This window comes from Podarcis raffonei, chromosome 7, assembly GCF_027172205.1.
Source record: "Podarcis raffonei isolate rPodRaf1 chromosome 7, rPodRaf1.pri, whole genome shotgun sequence".
NCBI lineage: Eukaryota > Metazoa > Chordata > Lepidosauria > Squamata > Lacertidae > Podarcis > Podarcis raffonei.
The window spans coordinates 55855855-55883757 of NC_070608.1; the positions used below are offsets into that span (position 1 = coordinate 55855855).

The window sequence follows — 27903 nt, forward strand, 5'->3', positions numbered from 1 at the left end:
GTCCATGAGGCATTGCGGTCCTGGACTACTGAGCTCTATGATCAAAGAAATATAGGACATAAAGATGTGAGATGATGAATAGAATTGAACAATAATCTGTAATGTGTGCTTTACATCTCAGTGTTACTCTCCAAACCACCAAAACTAGTGACATATAAGGAAGTTTATAAACATACACAAGCCAAGGACCATTCCTTGTGCAGAACCAAGCAGCACAGCTTCCTCAACTTCAATTCAAGCGTCTCTTTTAAAAACAAAAACAAAAAAACACTACTTATTCATCAGTTGCAGAGCTTGAGTGAACTGCTGCTTACACTCTGCAGCATATGTTATATCTTCAACCATATACCTGTAGCTTGCAAGCTGAATAAGATTCACGAGAAATGGGCTAATGAGATACAGATTGGGAAGTCATAATACTTTAAATGATAGCAGATTATACTGTAATTGAAATCTGCGAGAACAGCCTAGATGACATTTATGATTAATGTAAATGATAGCAACCTGGTTAACTTGTTTGACCAGTTATCTTTTTATTCTCTGGGCAAGAAGTGACAACATAACTTAAAAACTGACAGGCATCAAAGGATAATGCCAGGGAGAATTTTTTTTCCAACTGCCAGCAATCATCTGTAGCTATTACAATGCATTTAAAATTCACAGTCAGTGAATTAAAGATGACAGTATCTTGAGCAGTGACTGAAAGCACCCACGCTGTAGCAGTGTTACAAATTCAGAGGCATACAGGTTACAATATTAGAACAATATCTCAGGGAAGTCAGCATCACTGAAGTTGTGCTGAGCAAAATGTTTGAATTAAAAATTATATTGCCCAATACTGCTTGCGACGACTAGACTGCACTGGAGCATTCAGACAAGCCTTTTGGCAAGTTCTGAGGAAGAAGTACTGAGAGGAGCTACGGGAGGGCATAAAAGCTTGCCACATATCAGAAATACAATGCACAATATTTCTGTTGTGTAGTAATAAGGAAGAGCAGTGTTAGCTAACCCTTCTCCTAACCCCCACATAATCAATGGAGCATATATGCTGTGCAACTCTCCTACAGAGGCTGGATCAAAAATTTGCATCTTCAAAGGAAGGCGACAATTTAGTGCCCACACCAAAAAACAAAAACAAAAAAAACTGTCTATGAGGGGAAATAAGGCTATGTTACAGTATATGCAAAGCACAGTGGACATTTTGTAACAAGGTGATGTTTTGATCAAGAATGAGAAGGAAAACAACTAGCATTCTTTTCGACACTACACTGGCTGGAAACCTAGCATGAATTTTCGACAGGTTTCAAAACAGAGAGCAAACATTTAGATCATCCAGATTCCAAACACTGAAATTGCATAGGTCAGAGGGTTGACACTAGCAAAACTCCCAACCCAAATAAAATTGGGTGCAGAAGAAAATAAATGCATAATTGTTTGTAACTAATTATGGGTAGATTGCAACTGGATACAATAAAAGCAGCCTAGAATATATTTTAAACTGACAACCAGGCAGACAAACCAGCAGAGCTGAAACTCAGATGTTCCCTTCCTTTTTTGCTTATATTAGAAACGTCTTTTGGGGCGAGTGGATTACATTCCATAGCTACAGACTACAAGTCAGGCTAGAATAGTGGTTTTTTGCAGAATCATTTTTCCGCTTTGTCTTCAGGCAAAACATTAAAATTCAGCTGCCTGTTTTAAAATACAAACATTTTATTTAACTTTAAAGAGTGCAAAGTCTGCTTTTAGTATTAGTCTAGTGAAAAGGCAGCCCTCTTTATAGCTCTTTTTAGCTTTGAGCTTTAGCCTTGCATATAAAGACAGCTGGAGATTTCGGAAACAACACTTATTACAGGCAAAAGAATGTTAAACATTTCACATCTAAGTATCAATATAAACATGGTTCCTTTCGCAGAGAAATATCGAGAAATGCTATATTTACATTGATACTTAGATTATTGTTATATATTCAGGATAAACATATTGCACCTGGGTTATTTTAGGACGAAGAGTGTTATGTAAATTGAATTAACAACACAATGCATATAAAGCAACAAGCACAATAACCTCATTTTATAGAGTAAATCAATGACTATCAGCCATTTAGAGGTTGATGGTGTATGTTAACAATTATTCTATAGCTACGGTAATCAAATATTATAATGATTGCTCCTTCTAGCAGCAAAATCAGTGATATGAGTCAACAAGACTATAGCCAAAATGCACCCATGCTTGCGGGAATGCCAAGATTCATACTAATACACATTTTTTCCCTTTAAAAAACTCTAAGGGATGAAAAATCAAGCAGCCCAATGTGAACTGAGTATGTTCAGTAGCCACAGTATGTAGAATGGTGAGAAAGACAAGAGAGGGTGGATTTAGTGGAATGCCTTTCTTGGGCCAAAAGGCCAGACTGGAGCCCTGGCAGGAACCTTCCTTTTAGGACATAGGATATGCTGCAACGTTTTGTTGCAGCTCTCGTTTGCTCCTCCTGTTAGAGAGAGAACTTAGTTATTCATCTGGAAAGACAGACAGGGCTGACCATTAAAAAGTTAATGGTTTCTGTGTACTTGGGGGACTCTGCTGGCATGCAGAAAAATATTATTCAGCAAATAAATAAAACAAAACTCTAGTGTGTAGAAGGCTAAGCATACTCAGCGGCATCTATGAGCCATAAAATGTAAAAGCCAGGTGACCATCGGCTGAAGTTGGGGGAGGAAAATAGGGGGGGGAGAGACTCGTTTTCCTAACTGCTTTACTGTGACGGAGAACATGTGGACCTCCAGATATTGTTCAACACCAACTCCCCTCAGCCACAATATGGCCGATGGTCAGGGTTGATAGGAGTTATAGTTCAGCAGCACCTGAAGAGCTATAGGTTCCCTTTTCCACTGACAGCAGGCATGCATGACTGTCCTTAACTTGTAAGCCCATGTCACGATTCTTTAACACTCTTTGAAATGGCAAAGGAGGTTATGGGAGCCTGAATAACTAAACAAAAATTGCTGAGGGAAGAAGAAAAGCCAGTAAATTGGGGAAACGTGATTTCATAACACCTGAAAAACATTGACCTGCAACTTTCTAATAAATAGAAAACTGGATAGTAACAGACTGTAAGAGAACAATATACATTTGGCCAAGTGACAATGGTCATAAGCAGCAGGTGGCTCAGACCTAATGACAGTTAGCTGCCAGAAAGCAGTAGATAAAGCCAGTCAGTCCCTCGTTCTAGATTAAGCTGCCTCAATGTGACAGTTGCTATTTTCCTCAATCACATAAGAGGGTTTGAACTTAAAACAGCAGAAAATCTAGCAGGCACTTGTAACGTTAGGTCTCTGCTTTAAAGCAGGGACTGAGAAGCACGGTCACTGAGGTCAAGCCCACAGAAGCCCAACATTCTGTGGAAAATGGCTTATCTCTTTTATTTAATGTATTTATCATTATGTGCTCACAGTGGCATACCTGGTTTTCCTCCTCCCCATTTTATTCTCAAAGCTACCCCGTGAAGGAAATTAGGCTGAGAGACAGTGACTGACCCAGTAAGCCCCATGGCCAAGTAGGTATTTGAACCAGGTCGTAGTCCAAAATTTTGTCTTGAAGAGAGTAAGACTGCTTGATTTAAGGAAAAGAGGGATACAATTAACTTTCAGACCACATGTAACATATATATTTCCAGCTGAGATTTTAGGTTTAATAAGGTTTACTGGGGTTTGATTTTTTACTCAACCTTTTGGTGAAACTATTTTTTTTCTTTTTTAATTACATTTTAAAAAATAATTTTATCATGAAAGCAAATGAGAAGTGAGTCTCTAATGTACTGTTCTCTTTTTATTCCAGCTAAAATAAAATAAGAATGTTATAAAATATAGCTCTGATTTCACATTAACCAAACTGTCAGAATGTGAAAATTTATAGGAACTTCAGGTATGCCTTAATAGAAAAGTAAATAAATGCCTTCCTCCGTCCTCTTCTGGCAGTCATCCCATAATCAATTCAACAGTAATCAGTTGTGATGCTAAACTAAGGATTACTTCAGGTGGGGGAATAAACTGGATGAACAGATGGTTGCTAAGAAACAAAAGGCCCCTACTAGCCAAATAGAAAACAGTAAGTTAAATACAAGAATATGTGACAATGAGAAGACTAGAATTATCCATGATGGCAATGCCTTTCATTAAGACCACTTCTGATTGTTCTGCCACTCAATTCTCCAACATAAAACCGCCTGAAACAGTTTTATCATAAAGGAAATGGGAAAAATTAATCCCATTTCCTCTTTTGCCCAAAAACATATTTTTCCCCTTTGTGAGGCGACTTTTCTAGCAATGGTTCACGAGTCATGAGGCACTTCATTCACTTACAGCAAGTGAGTGTGTGTGTGTAAAAATCCAGTGCTTGAGGAACCAAAAACACAAAACCGTTTCGGAATCTAGTCTCTTTGTGCTCTTATAGAAATGCTGACCCACTGTAGATTTATGGGCTAGGAGAGAGAATTTACACTGAAGGAAAGAAAAAGATGGATATATTTTTCCAAGATTAGAAACAAAGAAACATGAGAAAATTCCCTCAAGCTTTCCATTGAAGGAAAGGCTGGGGGAAAGAACAAACTGCCCATCTGCCTCAACACTATTGAGACCTTCTGCACTCAAAGCACGTGCTCTCTGAGCGAAGACAGATAAAACCATTTCCTGCCGGTGGAGGTAGCTTGAACACATTTGTTGTGTGGCATTTCATGAGAAAAGTGTGTGTGTGTCTGTGTGTTCATTCAACTACACCATGCTTAGAATGTACATTGGTACCTCAGGTTAAGTACTTAATTCGTTCTGGAGGTCTGTTCTTAACCTGAAACTGTTCTTAACTTGAAGCACCACTTTAGCTAATGGGGCCTCCCGCTGCCGCCGCGCCGCCACAGCACGATTTCTGTTCTCATCCTGAAGCAAAGTTCTTAACCCGAGGTACTATTTCGGGGTTAGCGGAGTCTGTAACCTGAAGTGTATGTAACCTGAAGCATATGTAACCCAAGGTACCACTGTATGCCTATATTCAGCCTATATCTGGGTTAGCGGAGTCTGTAACCTGAAGCATATATAACCCAAGGTACCACTGTATGCCTACATTCAGCCTACTGTTAATATATGAGCCTTCCCTCTCCATAAGATTTTTCTGCTAGTAGCTACAGTTATTCTCATGCCGCAGTGTGAAATTTACCCAGTCAATGCTAATTGCCTTGCTTAAAAGCCTACCAACTGGTCACAGGCAGACATCGGGAGCTCTGCACCCTAGCTGCTACAGTGCCAGGAAAACTGCCTGCCATTTCACCCTACTCCCCTACCCACACAGTTCCTAAATCTTCTGTGCTTGTATCAGCAGGAAGACAAGCAGATCTGCACGGCAGCTATCATGCATTCCCTCCACTGATATGTAAATATCAGTTTAATACTAGAATAATCTCAAGCAACCATTGAGTAATTCTTCCCACATGTCATTTTTAAGGCAAAGGTGCATATCTGGCTCTGTGCCAGTTTGAATTCAAAAACTTTGGTCTGCCAAGGTTATAGGCCAGGTTTTTCATAGTATTCATACAATGGCAGATGCTCAGTTTGATTTTGCAACCCCACCCTGTGACTTCAACCATAATCATAAATCTAATTTGTCCATATGTATGATTTCTAGGATTAGTTACCTTGCCTGCCTGCAACAAATGCCAGCTTTTTGGCTGTATCCACATTATTAAACTGTTATTAGGTATGCCATTATTAATGGTTATAGAAATTATATTTCCAATGTTAAAGGAATATGTTTACTTGTTACAGAGGATTTTTTTCAGTGTTGCTTCTTCCAATATGTTATCATTAAGGCCAGAGTAGATAACTTGAGAGGTCTCCTGATCCCGTGAAATCCATATAGGATTAGTAATGACCGAATTTTATTATATTTAAGAATAAAAACACTTGCTTATTTATAGGTAAAACATAACTTTCATTAAATGTGCCAACAGCATATATATCCACAATACCACTCCATTTCCTCTTCCACTTTTGGAAGTCTCAGAAACACTAAAAGCTGGACTGTGACCAAATAAATACTTAGCAAACATATTTTGTGTACAGAATTAATCTCAAAGGACATTATACTCTAGAATGAATTTGGCAGACTGAGCATCTTCAGTGGGATTTTTGAAAGGTACAACTGAGTGGACAAAAGAAAGCCAACTGAACTGCAATATTCTTTAATGACAAATTAAACATTATCCCTTTTATTACAGAGCCCAACCCTAATGTGATAAGAAAATCATGGCTTTACACAAAATAATGCCAGTTTTCAATTTCTGGTAGCCAAGTGTTTTTGGCCAGATTCAGAAGTAATGTCAAAGCAAGCTTTGTGATTGCAAAAATGAACTTGCGTGATGAGCCTTGGGGCTTGGACCCCGCTCCTTCTCCTTCACACCTGACAAGAACTAACCACAGTTACCGTTACTTACATATTTAGAAAACTGATATCCTCCTTCGTAGCTTCAAAAGGCTGTCAAAGTAGTTCACAAAAGAGTTGAATGATAAAATTATATTCATATTCCAGTGTAGAATCAGGAAAAGAAATAACATGGTGTCCACGTGGTGCCAAGATTCCTCAGTGGCGTTTCCTAACATCTTCTGTGGCCTCTCCTTGTGTTGGCCCAATGGCCATTGCCTACCACAGCTCCAGGTTCCTCTAGGTCCTTTGAGGCAGCTGGAGCTTGTTCAGCCAATGACAGAGAGAAGCCTTTATTTATTGGCCATTCCCAACAGGTCTCCTAAGCCAGTGGAGTGGAACTGAGTAGGTATAATTTATGTAGGCCTGTGCCGCTTAGAGTTACTTAACAAACCAGAATATCAAGTCAAAGTCTGGTCCTCATTCGTTTTAAACATGAGTTGAGATGCAACTTTGGCTACATTCACATGGCAGCTTATTCCATTTTCACAAAGTTCCCCTGTTAATTCCACATTATAATTGAGTTTTCTCACAATGTAAAAGCTACAGTGGCATGCAGGGCAAGTTTACACTCATTCCCATATTATTTGCAAAATGATTTTTCTTTTGAAGCAAATAATACAGTAATGAGCACTAAACTGGCACTACATTCCACTATAGTTCTGGAAGTGGCTTCTGTGTTGTGGCTAAGCTCAAAACTTAACAGACAAGGAAAAGTTCTAAAAATGTTGGTCAGCATCAGAAGAGAAATCATTAAGTAAAGGGATGCAAAAATAAAATCTAGCAAGAAAAAATGTAAATAATATTTTAATCTTTTTTTTAGGTATTTGTAAAACTACAGCTGCACAGCTATCATAGATTATGTTCCATACAAATACCCTGTCAATCATTCACAGACCACTGCTAGATCATGCACCTGCGACAGTCCACAAATATTCCAGAACACTTGTAAAAAATGGCAGCCTTGTTTCCTCGCCACGCACAAAATTACTAGAAGAAATATTAATTTTGAACAGTGTATCCAGAATTTTTTTCCTACTATACTCTTAAAATTTTAACCAAAAAATCACAAAAGCTTAAAATAAAATGAAACCATCCAGAGTTAAAGAGATTTTTCTCAAACTGACTAGCTTATGAAAAGCTTGATGCAAAAACTGAGTAGGGCTTTTTCTATACAGTCGTACCTTGGAAGCTGAACTGAATCCGTTCCGGAAGTCCATTCGACTTCTGAAATGTTCAGGAACCAAAGCACAGCTTCTGATTGGCTGCAGGAAGCTCCTGCAGCCAATCAGAAGCCACAGAACCCCATTGGATGTTTGGCTTCTGAAAGAACGTTCGAAAACCAGAACACTCACTTCTGGTTTTCGATTGTTCAGGAGCCGGAATGTTCAACTCCCAAGGCATTCAGGAGCCGAGGTACAACTGTATGAGCTAATGCACCTTTGCAGGTGTCTTTTACCTTTATAGCGTGTGGGGGTGTATGCGTGTTTGTGGTGGGAAAGGATGGCAGAGGGCGGAAAGGATTTTGTGTGTATCAGCCCTGAAAGACAGAATGGCGAGAGTCAAGTTTCTCTGCTATGTAACATATTCTGCTGTAGTTACCTACACCTTTCCCCATCCTTGGCAACAGTGTGGACCTGACCCATTTTTACTCAGGCCTTCAACATGCTTGTCCTGTCCTAACCATGATTACAATGATAAATAATGCATCAATACCCTAATGGGCTGACGTAACGGGAGTGTGAATAAATGGAAGCACAGTAAGAGCTTCTCATCTACAATCAGAGGAAACGGTCAAATCCCATGCATCTCCATGCCCTTCCAGCACATCTATTCAAACAGTATTTGAAGAATTAAAATTAAACTGAAATGGTAAGTGAGCTTTCAGTAGTTTAAGTAGGGAAAATACTGTTCAAATTGCAATACCCTTGGTTTCAGCTCATGCCAAATGCGGAGTAATTATTTTGATGTCTGAATGCTAAGCATTAGGCCTACACCTCTGCCTTACCTCATTCCTTATATTTGAGTCATGTGGCCTTTGTACAATGTGAGAGTCCTTGAAGACTAATCCTGCTAATGTGTTCCAAATTAATTTGGGTAATTAAGAGAGGGCATCTTTGCTCCCTACTGTGGTAGTCACTCATAAGCCTTAGGATCTTTTTCTCATGCATTGCTTGGCAACAATCATGTGCTATTTTAATATTATTCCTATGCATCCAAAGGAGTGAAATGTAAGGATCATTCAAAATCTACATGGAATCAGCCAAGGCATTTCCATGGCTCAGATAGATTAGGATGGCTGGAACTGAAATTCAAATGCTAAAAACTGAGTTTCAGGACTGGTATTTGAAATTTGACATTAAATCCATTATTCAATTAACATGTGCTGTGTTTTCAGACACTGTAAGGCTGCCATTGACTTTGAGGAAACCAAACTGTACGCAGCTATTACAAAAACAACCAACACTCAGCGAGTTTTCTAATTAAAAAGGGTACCCCAGGGAATGTGAAACAACAACGACAAAACATGTAAACCAAACATACCTGTCCACTTGCCAATCAGGGCAAACATTTTTTTTTTAAAAAAAAGAAAATCCCTCTCGGCCCTCAGGAAAAGTGACCTACCAAAGACCAGTAGGTCTAAGTGAAGGGTGCATGTGTTGAACCGCCTGCCTGCCCCCAGCTAACCATTCTTCGGGCAGAAACCAGACTTCTCTTTTCTACTTTGTCTGAAATCTTGCAAGATTTTGACACCAAATCCTCTCTCGCACAATACTCCATTTAAAGCCTTGCTGTGCAAGAGCAAAAGCATTCATCTTTTTTTTCATCTGGCAATCCTCAAACACAAACACACCTCCACCAACTGAGGAGGCATGAAAAAATGAAAATTGTATCAAAGATGCAACCAAAAGGATAATCCCAAATTGTGATGCAAGAGTGGGGAGACAAAGGGAAAAGGATAAAAGGAAAAACACGACTGTTGCAGGTATTTTCTTCTGCCTCACAGCTGTTTGGCAGCCAGCTGTCAATCACAACAGAAATGCTTGCACAGGCAAATTCATTACTTGTGGCTCTGTCAGAAATTGCGGATCAGTTGTCAAAATCTGATCCTGAATTTTGGACATTTGACTTTAAATATCGTCCACAATCTGAGACTGCATTTTCAACATTTGGACCAGAATGTGGCCATTGGTCTTCCACTGAGCACATCTATATTGTGTTTCCCTAAACCTCTCCTTTTTAAGTGACTTCTGAAGCAACTGAGCTATAGCTCTTCCCATATCTAGTTGGCAATTGAACATCTGCATCAAGGAGAAACATTCCTACTTGTGTATGTTCCCTACACAACCCTGATGTTTCAGGGGTTAAAATCACACAAAGAACCTACAGGTTGCCAAAGTTCAACCAACGTGTGGAGGGATGCAGAAGCAGCAACGGTGGTGTATGGCTGTGGATGGACCCACCTGGATGGAGCTTATATTAAAGAGAACAAAATATTGGTGCTGCCCCATAATTCAGTCTACTTCTGTATCAGTCTTGCTGATATTTCTGTGTGGTTTCCTACACCACCTGTACAGGAAATCCAAAGAAACATTATATACATGCATATATTTTCAAGGTCCTTTTAGTTCTTCCCACTAAAAATGCTTTGGTAAGGATAAGATAAAAATGAACTCTTTCTCGCTGAATGTTTTTGTGTGTGTGTGATTTAAGTGATTAATGGCTCCTATAAGGCATTTTTAGTTGAGATTGAATGCAGTAAGAGGGGGAGAGAAAAAGACAACCAAGGTCAGTAAAAAACAAAACAAAACAGAGCAACAGCTGTTAGCATCTGCTGAGGTAGCCCCACTGTAGCTGTAATGAAAAACCCAATATAGTCTTATTATTTGTTTCTTTAGCAAGACAGACTTCTTGGGGGCTGGGAGGGGGATCAGCGTGGCTACAAAGAGTAGTCGTGTTGTGTGGTGATTCCTGTACCCTTCTGAATTAACTAAAACCCTAAGCATAATCCACAGAAAGTTAGGAGTGCTTAAATCCCATACATTTTCATGGGAGACTCATAAGATTTTTATTGCTTGCATGCTCTATGTGTGTCAGTGATCCCTGAGTCTTAGCATCATTCAAAATAGCAGTAATGCAGGGCTGCATTAGAAATGGAACTTTTCAAATCCTAACAATAGACAAACCATATCTCTGTCAGCCTGAAAATGCATATCTAAATTTATTTATTTACAATATTTATTTATCACCTCTCATTAAAATAACGCCAAGGCAGTGTACAATAAGTCACTTCAATAGAAAACAATACAGTACACAATAAATGTACTCCATCAAAAGCAACATATTACAATTATAGTATCTGGGAATACGTCAGATGGTACAGGGGGGAATTGCATATGTTTAATTAGATGCCTATCCATTCTTAAGGAAATCAGCCCTGAGTGCTAACTGAAAGGGCAGATCCTGAAGCTGAGGCTCCACTACTTTGGCCACCTCATGAGAAGAGAAGACTCCCTGGAAAAGACCCTGATGTTGGGAAAGATGGAGGGCACAAGGAGAAGGGGACGACAGAGGACGAGATGGTTGGGCAGTGTTCTCGAAGCTACCAGCATGGGTTTGACCAAACTGCGGGAGGCAGTGGAAGACAGGAGTGCCTGGCATGCTCTGGTCCATGGGGTCATGAAGAGTCAGACACGACTAAATGACTAAACAACAACAACAATTAGATGCCACAAATCTGCACAATCTTCAGAGCATCTTACAAAGCCCCCTAACACTAAAATGTTCAGAATTCAGTATACTGTATAGCAACCTATATTTCATTTTGTTGTTATAGATAATCTACTGAGAAATGAAGCGAAAAAGCACAAGATGACCCAGTGCACATACTAAAACAAAGGCAAACCATAGTTAGGGCTGAATGGATGAGAGTGCAGATAGTTAGAAGAAAACTCACGATATATATATAACACACATTGAAATGTGTGTGTGTGTGCTTTTATATAGAAAAATTGCAGGCAGCTGGATACGTCAGTTCCTAAATATTTTGAATATTTATTCCAGACTTGTATGCCCACAAATACGTGGTGGGGAGACGTATTCCAGTCCTGGAGAGAAAACTCAACTGTATTTTTAAACAAACCTACAAAGCTGTGAAATAAGAATTATGAGTTGTACCTTGGCCAGCAACATTCTAAAACTAAAATTATGGAGTTATAGAAGATATAAATAATATGTAACAGTATGTAATTCCTAAAAGTCCATTATTTATAGCAGCCACCAAATAAAGCATTTCCCATCACCTCCAAAAATGATAAACTAGACAACCACAAATGAATGGAAGGGGTGTATGTCTCTGTGTGTGTGTGTGTGTGTGTGAGAGAGAGAGAGAGAGAGAGAGAGAGAGAGAGAGAGGCTCCTCTTCTCAATTATACATGATCTATGAATAACAGCATCAAAAGGCTGTTTCCAGATGAGTCCAGAGTTGCAACAGGACTCAAGAGAATAAGACACTTCTATGGTGTCAACTAAAGAGCCCCATACGGATGAAGGCGCTCACATGCAAACCTGCAAGTCCCGACTTAAGTAATGATTTTTCCATTGATTTCAACATGCAAGACAACTCTACTCATGCAGTTCCACTAGCTTGCACTGATCTGGCACTGACATGAAACTTTGGATTAGAGTCAGCATATCTACTTCAACATGTTAACACACCTGAGTTAGCACATTTTGACTAACTTGAGTAATCATGTGCTACCTACATAATTAAGCCCTAAAGGCAAATGCCAACCTGAGGGAAATACAAGCTGAATTGAAACCTAGGCATGTCTCCCAGTGACTCTGAATTTAACTACTTGTGCTGGTAGTCGTTTAAACAGATTGCGTTCCCAGTAACTCAAGCTTTACTTCTCTGGCTTTGTCCTGGACCCAATCCCAACCCCACTACAAAAAAAGCAAACAGGTCCCTAAAATGCAGTCAAGTGGTGCTAAATCTCAATAGGCAGGCAGATCAATCCTATACAGTATTCACATTACGCCAGGGAGTCAAGGAGATATGGACCACAGCTCCATGGGAAGAACAATGGATGTACTTTGAAGCCCAGGAGTTAAGACACATACAACCAAAGAGTACAAAAATGGTGTGAGAAAGTTACTACAAAGGCTCAGAATTCGAGCACTGACAAGGTAAAAAAGGACACCTTCTTCAGTACATGGTCTGTTTTTACTTATTATACAAACAAGAAAGAGCATGAAAGGTCTCAGCCATCAGCTTTTGCAGGAATAGGGACCATTCCTGACTTCTTCCATTCCCTAACATTTCTGTTTTAATATCTGGTTGTTATAACTTTGAAGTATACTAAAATTAATATAGAAGGTGTCATGATCCCTTCATAAAACCAAAATTGACTGTGATGCAACATATAGTTTTTGCCTCTCTTTCCTTCCACTTTCTTTCTTTCTCTCTGGGACTCATTTAAATGTATGGAATTGTTTGTATTGTGTTTATTAAAATTACTAGCAAAATGTTGTTGTTTTTTAAAAAAACGGTGGCAAAATGGCATACATGCACCATCATCCATACAAGCCTGTTGGGTCAGGCTAATGTTCTCACCGTGGCCACCCAGACACATGTGGGAAACCCACAAGTGGAACTTCGGCAAAACCTTAAGAGCATAAGAAAAAAAATATATCCCTGGCATAATATACCCAAGGAGTCAATGAACTCACAGTGAACTACAGCTCAGGTTGGAGAGGAGGGCAAATAAAATTCAACAATTCTGACTAAAACAACACTTAAAGACCACTTTACGACCACTAAAGATTGTTCCAAACTACATTTTAAAGATTTTTCTAGAAATGTCAGGTGTACAGATTCAACTTATTGCATCTCTAATTACAAAATGAGTTTTCCTTTTGCTGTGAAAAGGTCAACAGCTAGAAACACTTGCTTGTTCGTTAACGAGGAAACCTCAACAGCAGGTTTCACACCACAAAGCCTTATGATAAAATTAAATATGAGCAAATAAAAAAAAGACTTTGGTGGAACTGTTTGGTTAAGATGAAACAGAAATGGCAAAGGCAATGAAGGAGCAAGAAAGAGTATGAGGTGCACGTAATTAAGAGTTTACTAGCAGCCTCATACTCGGAGTTGCTCAGAAATTCTAAGAAACCAAAAAAATCAGTGCAGTTTTGAAAAGTACAGCACACCATCTTCATTCAAAAAGATATCCAACTGTCTCCAAATTTAGAATAAAGATGTGCTTGCTGATCTCAGGAACCATCATGCAAAATTTCATCAAGATATCTTAAGGGAACGGACAAAGAGCTTTCCAAAATATATAGGAGATTCATACCAATGCATTTAATTACAATCTTAATTGGGGGTACTGTAAAATAAAACAACACACTAGCCTGTAGCACATGTAGCTCACGTGTAAGGCAACAATGCAATGAGTAGGGAATGGGGCCGTAATTTTAGCCCTGCCTCTGACATTGTGTTTGCTTCATGTAAAACACAGATGCTGTTCGCGATTCTGTGTAGGAACCTCAGCATGCAAGTTCCTGCTCAAATGAAGAGACACGTGGTAATACAGGTGTCCCAATCTTGCAAAAACTCTTGCAGGAGCTTGCTTGTCAATTCTCTTTACATACAACTGTGTGCAGCATGCAGTGGCTGCAAGAAGCAGGTGCTATGCTGAAGGTGAGGGCTCAAAGCGTGCCTCAGCTCACAACTTAGGTGGAATCTACACACATATAAAAAAATGTTCTGAAAATGCTTTTTAAAAAGCATTTTTAAAAATACATTGAATTTTCCATAAGGCTCACCATTGCCATCTAGTGTCACATTGTATACTGCACTTAAAGCACACTTAAAACGTTTTATTTGCAGCTGTATAGCTGAGTCCTTGAAGGGATGTGGGTAGCGCTGTGGGTTAAACCACAGAGCCTAGGACTTGATGATCAGAAGGTCGGCAGTTCAAATCCCCGCAACGGGGTGAGCTCCCGTTGCTTGGTCCCTGCTCCTAGCAGTTCGAAAGCACATCAAAGTGGAAGTAGATAAATAGGCATCGCTCCGGCGGGAAGGTAAACGGTGTTTCCGTGTGCTGCTCTGGTTCACCAGAAGTGGCTTAGTCATGCTGGCCACATGACCTGGAAGCTGTACGCCGGCTCCCTCGGCCAATAAAGCGAAATGAGTGCCGCAACCCCAGAGTCAGCCACGACTGGACCTAATGGTCAGGGGTCCCTTTACCTTTACCTAGCTGAGTCCTTACTTAAAAGGCTGCTGGTCTACACACAAGTAATATGGGCATAGAGCTTCTGAGTTTTCTGCGTGCTGTGGAGTGATTTCTCTATCACCTGGCAACATGCAAAACATGAGTGTGCCCCTAACAAAGACTATAATCAAAACACATTGGGCTAAACTGAATAAATTATCAATCCGTGTACCTCAGAGGTTCTCTCCACTCTATAACAGCAGCATTTTATCCTCTGTTTTGCCCTTAAAACACTTTGGCAACACACAGTCTGGCTGACAAACCAATGAACCCACTATATCTCACTGAATTCCAGCTAATTCATTTGTGAAGTGAAGCCCTACATTTAAAAGAAAAAGGGAAGGGGGGGAATCTATTTTGCTCATTGGTGATTGCTTTTTCATAAGAACTGGTTCTTAAAATGATCTATGATTGTGACAGAAAGGCTTATATAAGGTAATGCCTTTCGTAGTTATATTCATTTAGTTTGGTAGAACAGGTTAGTTTAACAACTAATTTTAGCATAAATACATCATACCCTTAATTGCTGATGCTAGTAAATATGAGCTTATGCAAACAGCATGAGGCACGTCAGGCAACACCAATGTTGCTACAGTTCAGAAGCCTTCTACTGCTGTTTTTAGTGTTTTAATCATTCTATAAGCTGTGGATTCTATCCAACATCAGCCAACATGGAAGAGCAGACCTACTTCAATTAATTTAAAGGAATATAAGATTTCACAGATACAATTTAAGGTACACACATGTGACAAACACGTGTCTGCAAATGGTGCGTGATACATGTGCACTCCTCAAGGGTTCTGATTGATTTCTGTTCTTTATTAACCTTAGTTTTAAAAGCAAGCCATGGTTTACTGTACACAAGCAGCATGCTGGTGCGTACCATTGAAAAGTTCTTACGCTGCTCCTCTCTTCTTCCTGCTACCACCCCCCTGCTGGATGACAAACCAGGGTCTGGCTTGTTGTGGCACATGAATACAGCTCGTGCTTTGCTTTCTCCAACAAACCACAAGCACAAACCTTGGTTATCACTTGTGGCTCACTTTGGAGAGAAACAAAACAGTAGGACAAGGTTCCGAATACCGTGACAAGCCAGACTCTGGCGAGGAGTAGAACATTTTGGCAGCATGCACTAGCATGCTGTTCATTCACATTAAAGCACAGTTCGTTTATAATTAAGGTTTAATTTGGCATGTGAACCAGGCCAATGTGTGAATTAATCTTCAATATAGTGACAGTCAGTGTTATATAAATTTCGTTCTGAACTGTGCTGATTACTACCACAACGAAGCTCCTAACAGCAGGCTAAAACTCTCAAAACTCTAATCAGCCAACTCTCAGGGGATGAAAATGTCAGTAGGAAAGCACTGTTTAACCAAAAACAAAAATATAAACAACTTGTAGGAAAGAAATTCTCTTCTCTTAGAATCCAAGAGAGCCTTATAAACAAAGAGAAATAAACAATGCAAAATAATAAAACAACATTGTACAAAAGCAGTCACAGTAGTGTTTCTTCAAATATTTACATTGCTTCTATTTGGAGAATAACTTGTTCCATTTAACCAGAATCAGACTCTGAGGACTGCAGTAATCCAGAGAGATTAATTACATCCTTTCAAGTTTTTCGAACAACTTTTGAAGGCACAGTACCGAGAGAGAGAGAGAGAGAGAGAGAGAGAGAGAGAGAGAGAGAGAGAAGAATGCACACTTCTCTCATTGATAATTGTTAGGCAATCTGAGTGCTTTAGGTTACATCAGCAAAACAGGGCTGCCACCAATTATTGAATCAAGAAGAGTATTGCATAAATGGGAACAAGATATCCTGTATGTGGTGATACACATTAACTGATAACAAAGACCATGATATCGTTCAGAGGCAACCGGCATCCTAAATATGCTTCCTAAATCTTTTGACATAAATTAAACTGGATTCAAACCAACACTTCTAAGAAGCTAATGATACATTGCGACAGCACAACCCATTTGGTATAATGATAACAGTGCTGAATGCCTATTAAAGGGGTGCTCTAAAATGGAATCATGGACACATATTCCCACCTCCCTTTTCTATATTTTAACTACTCTTTATTTATTTTTTTAAAGGAAACAACTCAGGGTTGCTGCCATCATGTCCATTTTGTTTATCAAAAAAATAAAAACCAGGCAAATTCAACAAAGGCATGCTACAATTTCCTGTGTAAGATTTACATATGACTAATTCTCCGGGCAAGAATTAATGCCATGGTTTCTTAGCACAGTCAAAGTAGCTACTACATAGTGGCTTCAAATCATGGATTTGCAAGCAAGATGCAGAAGCTAAACTGCAAATGAGAAGAGAGAAGGATCAGCATGCCCCCATTCCAGCTACTTGCCGTTCCCTATGGTTGGAAACCATCCCATGTTAAGTTGAGGATTCAAGAATAATAATTATTCCAAATCAGGAACCTTGGTATGTTTAATCAAATACAAGGTCCTTTTCAGAGACACATATAGCAGTGCTGGTGCAGTTCAGCTGGTGCACCAGGCAGGATAAGTAGCTATGTGGGTGGGGCCAGTTAGACAGGTCTTTCTCACCCACTTCACATCTCACCGAGAGGGACTGTGCTCATCTGGTGGGAAAGATCTACTGAAATGGCCTTCTCCATTTCTTAATTTATGAATGACTTGTGCATGTTCCCCAACAGCCTGGAATCACACCGAATGCAAGTGGTTCCCACACTGCTCTCTGTGGGTATGTTGGTTGAATTTGAAGGCGACCATTTAAAGGCATTGGAGGTCGGATTCAGACTTCGTTAGGCACACCTAAATCAAATGTAGCTTACATTAATCATGACTAACATTCCACAATGTTTCCACATTTCAACAGGACCTAGGTTCAACTAATTTAATCTGGATACAACTTCCATCAGCCCCAGCCAGCATGGCCAAAGGGCAGGGATGACATGATATGGGTGGCTGTCTTTCATGGATGCTTTAGCTGAGATTCCTGAGATTAGTTAGACTAAATGACCCTTGGTGTACCTTCTGACTCTACAATTCTATGATTCTATGAGTTGCAGTCCAGCAACGACTCCGAGGGATACTCAAAGTTTCCTACTTTACCTGTCAAAGGTACTTGAACAGCTCTTCTAGCATCACAAGAAAGGAAGCAAAATAACAAAATGGGGAAAGGAAGTTGTTTTTAAAAAATGCAGACACTTACGTGGGGGTGGCTCTTGTGTTCCTTCTTCTGAACTATCCTCGGGCCCCTCCTCACCCACTCCAGAGGTGACTGAATCATCTGGGCCAGAAGCAGAACTTGGGGTGCTCGGTCCACTGGCAGACCCAGAGTCGCCATCCTCACTATTTGATCTATACCGATCTTGCTGAGCAGCCGCCACCCCTTCACTGTAGCTTCTGCGGTCTTTCCTGTGCACACGGGAATGAAGTACCATTTGGTGATAGGTGCGGAAGATCTTGCCACACTCAAAGCACTCTGTGGACTTGTTCTGAGACACCCTTCTGCTCTGGCGCGAGGACGGCCTATACTCCAGGTCTTCTTGGCTAAGCATGCAGCTGTCTCCCGACTGCACATGGCTGCTTTTTTCCGAACGCCCACTAGTACAATTCTTCTTTTTCGGATTGCTGGACGAGCTGGAGGAGTCCTGCTCTTGTTTGCGCTTCTCTTGGCTGACGAGAATATATTCCCTTTTGTCCCTGTCGTAAGTGACGTCAGCATCCGCCAGGACTTCGTCCCATCCTAAATACTTCACGTACTCAGAAGGCTCTGCAACTTTTCCTTTGGTAGCCAGATGCCAGGCCTGGTAACTGTTGACTGGATCCAGCTCAGCTACTCTTTTTCCTGAATGGCCCCTTGGAGTGCCATCAGTCCCTACAGATGGCCTTAGTTTCAGATACTGGAAGAAAAACTGCTTTGCAACAGGGGGGTCCCCGTCAACTAGCCTATCAACTCTATGTTCACTGCGGGCTCCTTGAGACTTGCAATGTACAGAATTGTGTGCTTTTAGGCTTTCCATATTTGTAAACAGGTTTCCACACTTTGTACAAATTTCATACAGGGACAAACCAGTCACAATCATCTCTTCTTGAACGACATCATTAATAGTGGCTATAGGCTCCGAATCATTTTTTGGCTTGTTTTTGCTCCCAGATTTTGGGCCATGGGATTTCATGTGGTTTTTGAGAAACCAGGGCTCTTTAAATTTCCTGCCACAGATGTGGCATCCGTGGTCAAACGACCCTCTATGCTTTTTCATGTGAGCTTTGAGGAACCAGGTTTGACTAAAAGCCTGCCCACAGACTTCGCAAGGAAACTCTCCAGCACTCGACTCAGCCTTGCAGTTCTCGGCATTGTACGTTTCCCCGTTTGGAATCTGAGTGGTGATGTGGTCTCTTTCTATGTGGTTTAGCAGAGTCTCCTCTCTTAACGTCATGTAGTTGCACAGCCTGCATTTGAAAGGTTTGTGGACCTGGTGTATGTGCTGCTCCAACTCTTTCTTACCTTCAAACTTGTTTTTGCAGAAGGTACATGGAAAAGTACATAACTTAACGTCTTCTCCGACTGGTGCTTCTTCTGAGGACTCCTTCCTGCTGCTCCTGAGCAAGATCTTGCCTTCTTCTTTGGGAGCTGCTCCGTTCAATATCTTGTTGCAGGCAGAGGTGCTTTTGGTAGGGCTAGTGCAACCATCAAGGCCTTCGGATACTCTCATCTCACTGAGCTGTGCTTCTCCTCCCATCTCCACTTCATTCCCCTGACTAATAGTGCCTGTCCTGTGACTCCGGATGTGAATCTTCAAGTTGCCCTTTTGGGAAGCTCTGTGGTCACAATAAGGACACTTGTATGGCTTCTCCCCTGTGTGCTTCCTCATGTGCTGCGAGAGTGAGCTCTGGAAAGGAAAACTTTTGCCACAGATGCAGCAGCTGTGCAGCACAGACTTGTTTGCATTCATATCACTCTTGTTCATCTTGTGAGGACTGGAGGCTCTTCGTAATTCCATGTTTGCGCTTATGCTACAATCCATCTGCACCGCAGAAGCATCAGTCAAAAGGGCAGAACCCTGTTCCGGGCTGGGAAACTGGGTTGTTTTTTCAATCATGCATTCCTGCTGATGGAACCTTTATCTCTTCATTCTCGTATTTGGGTTTTCTTCCAGCTGCTTAAAAGCATTTGGGATATAAACATTCATTGGTGTTTCTTGAGTCAAATAGCAAGCAGGACCTGGAACCAAAACAGAAAACAGGACACGGCATTACTAAATGCAAAGCATTTCATTTCCTTTTGCTCCCTTTGTAATAGCCCCCTGTTAATATTTTCTTGCCATCTTCACCAAAATGTTACATTTTCACCAGGCTGCAGAAAGTCTGACTTTGCATTGAATATTGTCATTCACAAACTGAATGTTCAGTAGAGGATTTACACAAGCATACTTCCATAGTAGTTGCAGACACGGGCAAATAGAGTATGTGTCTCTATGTTTACTAAAAATAAGAATATAAGTATCAAAAAAACATGTACTTTTTCTTTCTAGCCCAAACAAAAGTGTGTGTGTACATAATTTCGAGTGAATAAGTCCTTTCTCGAAGGAGCTGTAATATTTTAAGTCTGTGGCTTTATGGACATGTATAATTTAATGAAAAACAGCCAAACGTTTGTTTGCCTAGAGATAAAGGGTTTTTGTAGAGTGCAGCACTCTATCCCTGTTGATGGTAACTTAAACATAGCTGCTGAATGGAGACAGCAAAGAGTGCACCGAATTTTTGTTAAAGCAACAATGCAATTCAATAAGATTTTTATACAGGCCAATTAAAATTAACAGTAACAGTAATACCTTATTCAGGCAAATGTTAATGTAGACTTGGAAATCCTTACTAATACCAAGAAGGATCCATGGAGCATTCAACAAAACAGGGTTAAACTGTTTTAAGCTGAAATCCTTCTACATTAGTTATTTTAAACTGAATTCAACGGGAGCAAAATTTTGTATTTTCTGTAAAAGTTATTGAAGGGTAGAGATGCCTTAACTTCTGCAGTGCTCATACAGACTGGAGGCCTACACACACTTCGGCTGCTTAAGTCCCATTGCATGGGATGACAAGGATACTTGTACTACCTTCTGACCATAAGTATAATCATGTAAAGCAAAGTTTTGTAAGGATATCTTGACATTCTGTTGTGCTTTTTAAGAAGAAATGAGCCCTTCTCTTTGCTGGTGAAGAGACATCCTGTTCTATTATATTACAGTCACCAAGTTATTAACATGAATGTGTGAACAGTGCAATGCATCCAAAAGATTTCAAGCTTGGTCAAGTATCCAGGAAGAGAGAGTTGCAAATTTATGATCAGCCAGGGCTGGCACTAGCACCTTGCATCCTTCGACAGGTGACAGAGTCTTCAAATCCAATCAGGACCCAATACTAATGTCCATCCTGGACCCCATTTAAAAACACCACAAATGTTTTCTGCATGGTGTTTGGGCTTTGTCAAACCTGCACCTAATTCTGAAATCAGACACAAAGAATACCACTTGCAAATTTTGACCATATTCCACTGCTAATAAAGACTCCATTATTAAGATGGTCTCATGAATATCTCTTCCTACATTGCCCAGTTCTACGCAATGCTGAATAGCAGTGGACAAAAACTACTGCTCCATTCAGTAGCGATAACTAATCCACTGCAGCAAGTTATCCAAAGCAGAATGTTTTCCCAGTTGTTGAACTAGATCGAGTTCTGGTTGTTCTGGTTTATACGTACAGCATATCTTATTGGTGGCAATCTCCTTTTCTTCAGAATATGGAATAAATTTAGCTTTGCCTTTAAAAAGTTGACCTAGCAACCACAGCTCACCACACCCACTCCTTTACACCATCAACACTTAAGCATGTGTTTCATTAAAAGAAACGGTGAATACACCCATTCTGTTTCACTTACTTAAATATATTCTCATATATAAACATGTGAAGAACCTAGGCTTTCATTATTTCAACAGCAGCTTAGCCATGCACCCTTGGCCTTGAAAGAACATCTGCTCAGACAGGGGACTGTAGGGTTACTCAAGCAACGAAGCAAGTTTAAAAATAAACTTTCAGTTCTGATAGATATGAGAATTTAACATTTTGCACAGCAATCCTCTCACCCACTGCACAAGAGGAACACCCAGAATGCTCTGAACAGTTCAAAAAACTGAAATGCACTTTCGAAGCTGCGATCATTCACATGCCTATTTAGAAATACATTGCACTGAACCCAATAGGACCTATATTACACGTCTGATATGGCAGTGCACCTATGGCTGCCCTAGAATTGAATCCCGGACCTTGATATTCTGCTTCAAACCATCTGTTGCAGTGCCCCTTTCTCATCACCAAAGGCAGTCACATTATCGGGGAAATAGAAAACGATGTGCTGTAAAACTCTAACACTTAACACATTTGGAATACCTAATCCTTACCTCCTTGCTCTGACAAAAATCCTGCAGAAAGGCTCTTCTTTCCTTCTATTGTGGACAACTTAATTCACTGTTATACTGCTTACTTCCAAAGGGAACACAACTGTTCAGTAACCCTGGAGCAGCTAAATGCACAGGGGCGGGGAAGGGGTGCCTATCTTTAAATAGTAAGCATATCCTTGAATTCACAGGAAACCCTAGCAACCTGCGTCCTTCCAAGTAAATGCAGGCAATAGGAAAAAGTCAGCATGACATTGCCTTGATTTTCTTTTCCCAAAACCATGGGAACAAAAATACAGGCAGTTTAAAATATACATATCTAGAAAACGGACAACAAAATAGGTTTTGTTACTTATAGCCACAACTGAAGCATAAGTTGTCAAAACATAACGGTAGAAGTGAAAAATGAAAAGGAGAGAATGCTACAAATATATAAGGGGCGTTGTGCTCTTTAAACTGAAGTTACTTTTGTTTCCAGGGTTACTGAAGTAGGTGTTTTCTTTTTAATTAATGTATCCTGTTTTACACTTTGGGATACATCCTTTTCAGATTTGCAGCTATTAATCCTGCATCCTTACTCCGAGAATCCTTTTCCATGGCATTTTCTGACTCACTCGCTCTCCCTTCTCTGTTCTAATGATATTTTGAATGGGCTCTAAACCTCCGGAGAACATAATTTAAGCTGTTCTGAAACAGCACCAGAGACAATAACCCCAAAGAAGAGACAAAGCACACCAACAAGCACCTATATGAAGCATATGCAGCCTCCTGGCCATGGAATATCTACAATAAGGGAAAGCAAGAAAAGAACAACAGTGATACGTCCAATAAAGCAGCTTATTTAGCATTTTCTAAAGGAGATCCATCTGAAGAGGGTGTTCTTGTGCACTTCTACAGGGTATTCTGAGAAACACAGACCCGTCCCCCACTCAGGACATATTTTGCGCTTCAGTATACTGGTCCTGTTTGTCCTCCCAGGGACAAAGAAATGTATTTTATTGGCTACACTGTAGCACTATAAGGAATGAATTAAAATACATCATTAACATCCTGGTCCAGCTTATCTTGCTACCAGGACAAAGAGGCTATTCTTTGAACAAATGGGAAGAGGAGGGGAACTCATAACAACAATGAAGCACTCCTTGCCCTAAAAACCGCTGTTACAAGATCAACAATTATAAGCTTATATTCTGCAGATTTGGGTCCCAAAGAGCTGTATGAAGTGATGCATTCTCTAAATGGGAGAGTAAGTACCATTGATGACAAGGCCTTGGGGCTTCTGCTGTTCTCAGACCAATCAATAATCCATTATGTCCAAACTACATTTCCACTCTAATATGAAGAATAAAAGGACAGCCAATATTAGCAGTTATTTCATGTACAGGAGGGGAAAATCAATGAAACAGAATACACAAAAATGCTACCATCACAAGGTTGAAATGAATGGTCACACATGGCATTGACAAAACTGTTTACAGTACCCCTTTACCAACCCCCTTTATTTCTGCGTGAACATATTTTGCACACATGTGCTCTCACACTCAACACACAGACACCCCACCTAATGAAATAGGGCTTTCCAAATTAGTGCCTTACCATAATTGCAGGACAAAGGACAAGCACATCACATTTTCAAGTGGAGAAAACACAATTCTCCTTTTCATTTAATGTCTTTGTTTCTCTGAGCAAGTCACACATCTCAAACATCATATCCCAATTGCAGTTAGCAGTATGAACAAATCTTCAAAACACAATCTGATCTCATCAAACATAGTATGCATCCATCGTTTTCTGGCATACATTGACACAAATAAGCTATTCTTTCTTTTGTCAACATAGCTTTTTAAGTTATCAAATGGGAGCAAGACAAGTAGTAGAAAATCATCTAAATAAAGAATATTTAATCATTAGATGAAAAATATTATTACTTAAGAGCATATAGTGTATTTCTGGTAATATAAAGATTAGTAGCTGAAGCTGACCTCAAATGCAAAGAGGTCGGGGACAGGATGTTATTGTTGGTAAGATTAAGAAAACTAATCAGCGAACATGAGTAGGTATGGAGGTTTTGCCAGAGATATTTTGATTTTAGAATGCTAATATGTAAGTTGCTATTGGCAACTTTAGACTAAGGAGAAGCTGAGTGGCAACAGGTAAGAGTAGCTTAAGGAGAATTTGAGGAAAATGTGTATTACACATTTTAACTCGCCCAATCAAAAAATTTTCTAAATAGGATGCACATAATTTTAAACATTTTAAATTGTCCTGAAATCAAATATCATTCAATTACAATACAAATGAACAAAATCACTGCATTAAAAATAGTATCGAAGTCTCTTCTGTTCTGAAGCTACCTAATCCACAAAAGAAACCATAACAACAAATAACAATGTTTAGGTTGTCTCTTAAAGGCTTTACAACAGGGCTCTCCTGCCTTTGGGGGCCTGGGCTTATATTTGGAAATCTAAGCAACTGCTGTGGGCACATAATAGCCACTTCACAAAAGAAAAACTAGCTATGCTCAAAACCACCACCCCAAACACCCAAAACAAAACATGCAGTGAGGGTAATGTCTGAGAGCGTCATGGTGCCACACTGAGGATCCCAACTCTGAAACAATGCTGATACCTATACATAACAAACCTCATAGGACATCACTATAATGATCTGCTCTATCTCCCTGCTGCTTTTGCAGAGGAAATTTTATGCACCATCCTCCCAGTCTGAGAAACATTCTTCAATATCTTCAGGGCTCAGACAATTTAAGACTCCAAAGTTCAAAAAGCATTGCACCTAAGAGCCAGCACATCTCCCAATAAACTGGATGCAAATCTTCCTTCCTCTTTATGATCATTGGAAGACACTAGCATTCCGAATCAGCTGAAACTTCCAAATGAGACCCATCTTTAGTTCAGCTGACCATGAGCCAAAGCACCACGTGTCATGTTCTTGCAATCGTAGGCATTTATGTTTTCTCCATTCTCACAATTCCCAGCAGAGGTCAAACCTGGATGCCAGAGAAGCATCCAGGTTTAAACATATATAGTTCATGATTTAATCCTGAATGAGGGTGCTAAATTGGCCCAAATTGGCAGACCAGCTGGGAAAGGATGTCTTATTGGGTTCCTGGTGCAGCCCCAGCACAGCCTAGACTGCAATTTATTTATGCCCTTCCTCCAATGAGCTCAGGGCAGCATATACGATTCTTCCCAATCACCCCATTTTATCATCACAAGAACCCAATGAGAACCTAGGCTGATATAGTCACTTGCCTAAGGAAACCCAGTGAGCTTTGTTGATAGTCTCCGCAGTACTACTCCAATCTGAGGATGGGCAACTTGTGGCCCTCCAGATATTACTGGACCACAACTCCCAACATCCGTCACCACTGGCCATGCTGGAGGGGCTGATGGGAGCTGGAGACCAGCAATATCCAGACAGCCAAATGTTTTAAAGCAGCAGTTCTCAACCTGTGGGTCCCCAGATGTTGTTGGACTACAACTCCTGTCTTCCCTGAGCTCTGGCCTTGCTAGCTAGGGGTGAAGGGAGTTGTAGTTCAACAACATCTGGGGACCCACAGGTTGAGAAAGGCTGTTTTAAAGGAAGAGGACTCTCAGTCAGATGAGCACTGGATGTCCAAAATCTTGTATTTTTATCTTGTATTTCGCTTCTTGTTTTGTTTCTAGTAATAATAAATAACAGTGACTGGGATTAGCAACTGACTGGATAATAGTCTGCAGCTGCATTCTGATAAAGGCAATATACGTTCTTGGGAGCCACTTAGTAATCTGCCTGTTTTTTTGGGGGGGGGGTTGTTCATTAACTGCAGTTTCTGAGCAGTCTTCATAGAGAGCCCCACATACAATGCATTGCAGCAGTCTAATTTGGAAGTAACAGACCATGGATTACTGTGGTCAGGCTCTGTCTGTCCAGAAAGACGGGACACAGCAAGTTGTACCAGCGGGGGTTTAGCGGAGGCACTCCATGCTATGATACCCCTTTGGACTTCCAGTGACAAAGGTAACAAGCCAGCAGCCCAAGCTGAGCACCCCTGTCTGCAAACCCATCCAGAACAGAAAGAACTGTCTTACCAACATTGTATTTCAAAACAACCCCTCTGTCTGCTTTGACTGCTGTGCTGTTTATACTGGGATGAATTTGATTGTTGGTTGTGTTGTTTTTAATTGTTCTTCTTCTGTTTTGTTTTGTTTTATTTCACTGGGAATAGTAACACTGAAGGGCAACACAGGGCAAGACAAAGCAGATGCCCAGGTGTGGATGTAACAAAAACCCAAACCAAGGCTTAGCACCAACTACCATGAAGGCAACAGAACCAGAGAAGAGGAGGAGGAGGAGGAGGAGGAGGAGGAGTTTGGATTTGATATCCCGCTTTATCACTACCCTAAGGAGTCTCAAAGCGGCTAACATTCTCCTTTCCCTTCCTCCCCCACAACAAACACTCTGTGAGGTGAGTGAGGCTGAGAGACTTCAGAGAAGCGTGACTGGCCCAAGGTCACCCAGCAGCTGCACGTGGAGGAGTGGAGACACGAACCCGGTTCCCCAGATTACGAGTCTATCGCTCTTGACCACTACACCACACTGGCTCCTGCAATTTTCACTCTGCATTCAAATGGTTGGTTGTTTGCACGTAGTATTATGTACATGCCAGGCCTTTCTCATGGACCCATTACAGCAGAAATTAAGGTACTTCCACAGTGTAGAGTACTTCATGATGAAACAGGATCTTAAATCATCCTATTACTGTTTGGAAACCCACATATTTCATAAGCATCTATATATACATGCAACGTTCACGAAACCTAGCTGCCCTAAGTAACAGATGGGACTTCTTTTTTAACCGATAAAGAGGGACAATTTGGAAAGCAATAGTTCCGTATAGCAAATAAAATGTGAAACCTAAGCTGACTATTTTGAATTTCAAAAGCTGCCAGGCATAGTAATCCCCGCAGAGAAGAAATCGAACCTGAAATCAAACCTTTCAGCTGTCACCCCAGTCCGGCTTATTTTGGTGGAAAGTCCTGAACTATTTATATGGAACTCCAGCGTAACACGGCACAATGGCAAAAAGAAAAGCCCTCTTTGCTTCTTGCCAATAACATTCCCAAACCATATTTCACCACCTCCATAAACTTTGGTTTATATGGGGAAGTAGCCGCAAACATATTTCAAGCCTCTCATTCTGTCCAGTGGTACAGAGATCTCCTACTGCTATCCTCACCTGCTATGAATAGAAGTGTTTTAATTTTTCTGGGAGGCTGCTCCTGAAAGACAGTATGCAGAATGAGTGGTACAGACAAGGTTATTTATTCAATGACTATGAAACCAAGGATAGAATCCCTCATATGTCTGTTCTGTAGAGTCAGCATAAACCTGACTATTTTCCTAGGCAGCATCAAGAGCAAACAGAGGTTTGCAAGCATTTTCTGTCTTCCATTTTCCATGTTGGCTTTACAAACAGAACAGAGAAAATACTGGATGCGCTCTGCATCCCACATTAGTCCGAGCTCTACATTTTATAGAATGTCTTGCCTTTCCAGTTTGTTAAAACTTTAACAAATTGCTAGTCACACCAGAGCAATGGACTCAAGGCAGAGTGTAGAGTTATGTTAGAATTCCAGCCTCTTGCTGAAGCTGCTGTCCTCATGTGGTTTTAAATTATCCAGTATAAAACATCTGACATTTCCACT

General features: G+C 40.5%; 1 protein-coding gene across 6 annotated transcripts in view; it reads right to left on the minus strand.

The window, feature by feature from the left end:
• ZNF516 (zinc finger protein 516) overlaps positions 1-27903 on the minus strand; it is a 111142-nt gene that overhangs the window by 42451 nt on the left and 40788 nt on the right. For 5 of the 6 annotated variants that reach the window (XM_053396673.1, XM_053396670.1, XM_053396669.1 and 2 more), the window contains exon 2: positions 17950-19965. In XM_053396673.1, coding sequence (XP_053252648.1) covers positions 17950-19843 — 1894 coding nt within the window. In that variant the 5' untranslated portion in view covers positions 19844-19965. Of the gene's footprint in view, positions 1-17949; positions 19966-22198; positions 22309-27903 lie in introns of those variants that run through there. The other variant, XM_053396672.1, reaches the window with a different exon arrangement.